General features: G+C 33.2%; 1 protein-coding gene across 2 annotated transcripts; it reads left to right on the top strand.

Moving 5' to 3' along the window:
• The first annotated feature begins 514 nt into the window (after positions 1-514).
• LOC134247864 (potassium voltage-gated channel protein Shaw-like) lies at positions 515-2,850 on the top strand. Of its 2 annotated transcripts, none has more exons than XM_062730265.1 (2): positions 515-973; positions 1,988-2,850. In XM_062730265.1, exons 1-2 carry the CDS (start codon positions 515-517, stop codon positions 2,834-2,836), a joined length of 1,308 nt encoding a protein of 435 aa, XP_062586249.1. In that variant the 3' UTR covers positions 2,837-2,850. The 2 variants fall into 2 exon arrangements, 1 of the variants encoding a protein (XP_062586249.1); XR_009987939.1 differs by lacking the exon at positions 515-973 and adding an exon at positions 1,231-1,296 and having other exon boundaries at positions 1,988-2,075.
• The last annotated feature ends 1,931 nt before the right edge of the window (positions 2,851-4,781 follow it).

Below are 4,781 nucleotides of genomic sequence, written 5' to 3' on the forward strand. Positions count from 1 at the left end.
AATCATTGTCATTTCGATCTTGCCATTATTTAAATGAATCCACGGCTGTGTTTTCAGCATAGTCAAACTATAAATCTACAAATCAGGAATTAACTAAAACAAACATTACATGTAAGACTTATTTATTTCACAACAGTTTACAGCGGGAAGAATTATTTTATTCCGGATTCTAACGTTGTCAGAGAGCACATGGATTTCTATCAAAGATAGGCTAGAAGTGAAACCATACCGGTAGCCTTTGGAGTTGGCAAACATTAACTAAAGTTACGATTTGCTGCATTCAACCCCGATGAATAGATAACATAATTATAAATACTCGTATTGTTCTAGAATTGATTTTATAAAGGTTTTATCCTATTGCTTTGTGTGACCAGTAGCTCTGGGATATCAAGAGATTGATAGTCTAAAAGCCAATTAGCTAGGACCATTTCGATCCTGTCCTAATTTAAATAAACTCAACAAATGTAGAATTAGGATATATGAATTACATTCCATCATCTAAGGCATGCTGATTATGGCTAACTATTTTTGTATCAGTTTGAGGGGTACTGATTTTGTAACAGTCTCTGAATCTGCCAGGGATTTCATGGATGAATTCGTAAAAGATGGCCGAGCAGAAGTCAAATCAGATGGTAACTACTTTGTGGACAGAAACCCTGCAATATTTCATTATATTCTGGATTATTTGTCAGGAAGAAAATTGCATCTTCCAAGGAATATATGTGCAATTGAAGCAAGAGAAGAAATAGAGTTCTGGATGATCCCTCTGGAGGCTGTGCCCAAATGTTGTTACGAAGTATTGTACAGTGATAATATGTCTAGCTATGAGGCGATCGAGGAAATGGAAGAATATATGGCACAAGGGGTCTGTCCAATAGAAACAGAAATAAAATGTTCTAAAGGTAAACTTCAGGAAGTTAGAGAAACTCTCAGCAGGGCATTGGTGGATCCAGGTTCCAGTTTACTGGGCAAGGTAATTATTCTTTCTTAATATAGATACATCTTGTGTTATTGGATGAAAAAAAAGAAATGTGTCAGCATATATGACAATATTTTTATAAATAAATAAAACTACAAGCAATACTGATCAGCTCTATTTTATTTCAGTTACCTCATTCTTAAATATGTTAAGTACTTTTGTTTGTTTGCTTTTAATAGCTTCTAGAATTGTTTACTCATATTGAGACACCAGCAGTGGAGAGCTTCAAACTTAGACGTTTATTTGGAATCTCTGGCCCATGAGAAGCAAGATATCTTAAAATTTCATGCCAGCACTTTCTGTTACTCGGGGCCTCGGTAAATATTATTCCATGTTAAAGATCGATCTCAGCCTCACCCAGTACATTGAAACAGTTCCTTGACTCTGTAACAAATCATTCAACAACTTCATCACTCAGACGACTTATGTTCTCTGATATCAAAATTCCATGATTGGTTGGCAATTGAAATGCAAATTGCCAATCGGTTAACCATTAGACATTGCGACCAAATAACAGTCATCATGGCAATATTTGTCATTTAATTCATATTTATATTGAAACATTCTAAGGGCAGATTCACATGTTTTATTCTGAGTTTGACACACATGAGTTAAGAGGGATTATAATATGGGGTCTAAAACGTTCATCGGACTAAACAGGGAAAAAATATCAAAAACCTTCTGTACAATGTACAACAGGGTTTGGATTTCTGGTGTGAACAGTGTGTCATATGAAGCTCTTAATGTATTTATTTGAAATAATTTTAATAATGTGTTGCTGATCTGCTGAATCTTAGCAGCAACTTTCCAATCTATCAATTTAGCTTTTCTCTATCCAATTTATGTTAAATCATCTTCATCCTTTTAATTTCAAAAAGATTCTTTTTTTAAATTTAATATCATACTGCTAGTCTCTACTGACATTTTTAGATTATTATTTTCAACTATAAAAATTATTTCCTGAATTCATATGCACGTATCTTTCATTTAATGTCGTTGTTTTCTTAGATATGGTTATTTCTGGTGGCCGTTTTTACCCTAACAGCAGTTGTGTGCTACCTCCTGCATTCGAACAGTGAATTCCGTGTCACAAGAGAAAACATTCCTCCAATACCAGATAATAATACATACAACTTCTTCTTCAGCAATCCAAAGCGTACAGTATTGATCACTAAAGTTGTTTCTAGGGAGCATATGATCTTGGAAATTATTTCTAACGTGTTTCTTTTGTTTGATTTATTTTTAAGATTTTTGATTACCCATCGGAAGAAAGCATTCATTTTGTCACCTCCTAACGTTATAGAGCTAGTTTCAGTGGTAATATCATTTTTTATCAGCATTGCTGATAGGAATCCTAGTATAGTCATCGATAACATAGCAGCCGATAAACTTATGGTGGTTTGTGGATTTATATACTCCCTTAGAATTCTCAGACTTTTGCGTTTAGCTGAAACTACTGCAGAAATGAATATTTTAAGACTGTGTTTTAAAAAAAGCTGGAAAATCATAGCTCTTCTGTTCATGGTGTTTACAATTTTTTCTATACTTTTTGGGTCTGGAATGTACTGGGCAGAATTTGAGAATGCAGAAACGTTCCCTAACATATTAATTAGTATTTGGTGGGCAGTCGTAACTATAACAACTGTTGGATATGGGGACCACTATCCAAAAACAACTTTCGGGTATTTGGTTGCATCTTTGACGGCTCTGTTTGGATTATTGTTGATAGCAATGCCAATTGCAGCTTTATCTTCTAATTTTGGCATTATTTATAATTGCTATACATATAAAAAGAAATATGCTGCTGCTAGGAAAAAATCCAAAAATTGTATTCATCCGTGTATTGTGAAAAAATAATAGCTAGGCAGGAAAACGATAGATTTACATGTAATCCTACAAACTATTGTACACATGTATATGAAGTATACATTTCATTTTGAAGAAGCATTACACTTATGAAAAGAAAGCTTTTAGTTATTGTTTTTATATCTGTTTTTGTCTATGCATCAAATGTCTTTATTTAATAAATTCAGTTTTAAATAAAACCTGTAATAGAGATATTTTGGTTTTTTTTTTACTGTACACCGCTTTGCACCTACAATTGCTGTCTATAGATACACTGGATGGATACTCTTTGATATATATGTAGATGATGGATTAATGAGAGGAAGCAGATGCCATGAAAGAGTGATCTCCCCAGAATGACTGGCTAAAAATTGTCCCACTCAATTGTTTTACATCCTGGAATTTCCCCATCTAACATATTTTTTTATCCTGAGTCGGGAGAGGGTAACAAACTTTATTTTAAGGATGGTTATGGGAATCTCCTGATTGTCATATATTTGATGAACTGATGATGAAATCTTTACTCTCCTGTTTGAAAATAGAATAAATTGCCCTATCTTCAAAGTATTGTTAATAAATTTGTGATACGTGTATTTACATGTATGCATACATTTGCAATTCATGCAATTGCAGCGTATAAAAGTTTAGATGTATGTTTTAAGCGCCTTTTTTCAATTTCAAAAAAGAATTCATCTGAATAGTTTATCAAATAAGTAGTTTTACATTTGATAAAATTATCCAAATCGTATTCTTTTTTAAGGGAATAACAATAAACAACCACACCTTTTTCTTTACTCCTCACTAAAACTTAACAGGAGTGAAGGAGAAACTTCAGGAGTGTTGTGCAACAATCTATTCGGGAAGTGGTGTAAATCAGATGTGGATACTTGAAAATTCCAAGGAATCACTAAATTTTACTGAAATCGACAACATAAAAACCTACGAGTTTTCAATTCTGTATAATCTCTACAACCATTCCCGATGGCAAATTAAAGTCCAGGCTCTTTTAATCATTGACAGCTACTTTTTCAATGAAAATGGAACTCGTAGTTTGCTAACCTTGTCATTAGTCTTAGGCAAAATTATTTTGTTAAAAAACATTCTGATTGTATTTACAAATACTCGAAAGATGCTTGAGTTTCTGATTACCAATATACATGTTGTTTTGGAGACATAATCTTCAAACAGTTCATTGGAATTGCTTTGGGTTCCAATTTTGCCCAGTATTAACAGACCTATTTTTGTATTCATATGAAGCAGAACTTTTTCGAAATCTTACACAAGAAAAGAAGAAATAATTTAATTTGGCCTTCATTTAGACATTTACAATTAACAATGGTTTTGCAAATTCTTATATCGATACGATATTATATAGTATATCTTCGGGAGCTTGCTATAAAAATACGCAGAGTATGACATATCTGTTTTATATTTGGGTATTTTACAACGTATTATCAATTAACAATGGTTTTGCAAATTCTTATATCGATACGATATTATATAGTATATCTTCGGGAGCTTGCTATAAAAATACGCAGAGTATGACATATCTGTTTTATATTTGGGTATTTTACTAGAAAGGACTCTAATGGTATAATTTAACAACAAAGGTTTATGATAAACGTGCTGTTTTTAACTTTTTTAATCGTCAGCTTCCCTAACTAATGCAGCAATCAAAAGATTATCATCTGCATACGGGTTTTATACATGTATCTCTCAGTTGATTGATTGATTGATTGATTATTTGTTGCTTAACGTCCTCCTCGATAATTTTTTGCTCATATGGAGAGAGACGCCAACACTTGATGATGGAGACCTGCAAATTTTGTCCTATACTCGGCACTTACAGTTATTGAGCAGTGAGAGGTCTTTATCGTACCAGCAGCTACTGCGACATAGGACCTCAGTTTAAACAGTCTCATCCAAAGGACCGTCTCTACGTCTCACAGTTGGATTT

This window comes from Saccostrea cucullata, unplaced genomic scaffold, assembly GCF_032062105.1.
Source record: "Saccostrea cucullata isolate Sc308-1 unplaced genomic scaffold, CSIRO_AGI_Scuc_v1 ctg120, whole genome shotgun sequence".
NCBI lineage: Eukaryota > Metazoa > Mollusca > Bivalvia > Ostreida > Ostreidae > Saccostrea > Saccostrea cuccullata.

What these genes read in the sequence shown, in the direction of transcription:
- LOC134247864 (XM_062730265.1), top strand. Translation starts at nt 515, where the DNA reads ATGGCTAACTATTTTTGTATCAGTTTGAGGGGTACTGATTTTGTAACA. An exon ending in GTTCCAGTTTACTGGGCAAG is followed by an intron (nt 974 to 1,987) that starts GTAATTATTCTT and finishes TTGTTTTCTTAG; the next exon opens with ATATGGTTATTTCTGGTGGC.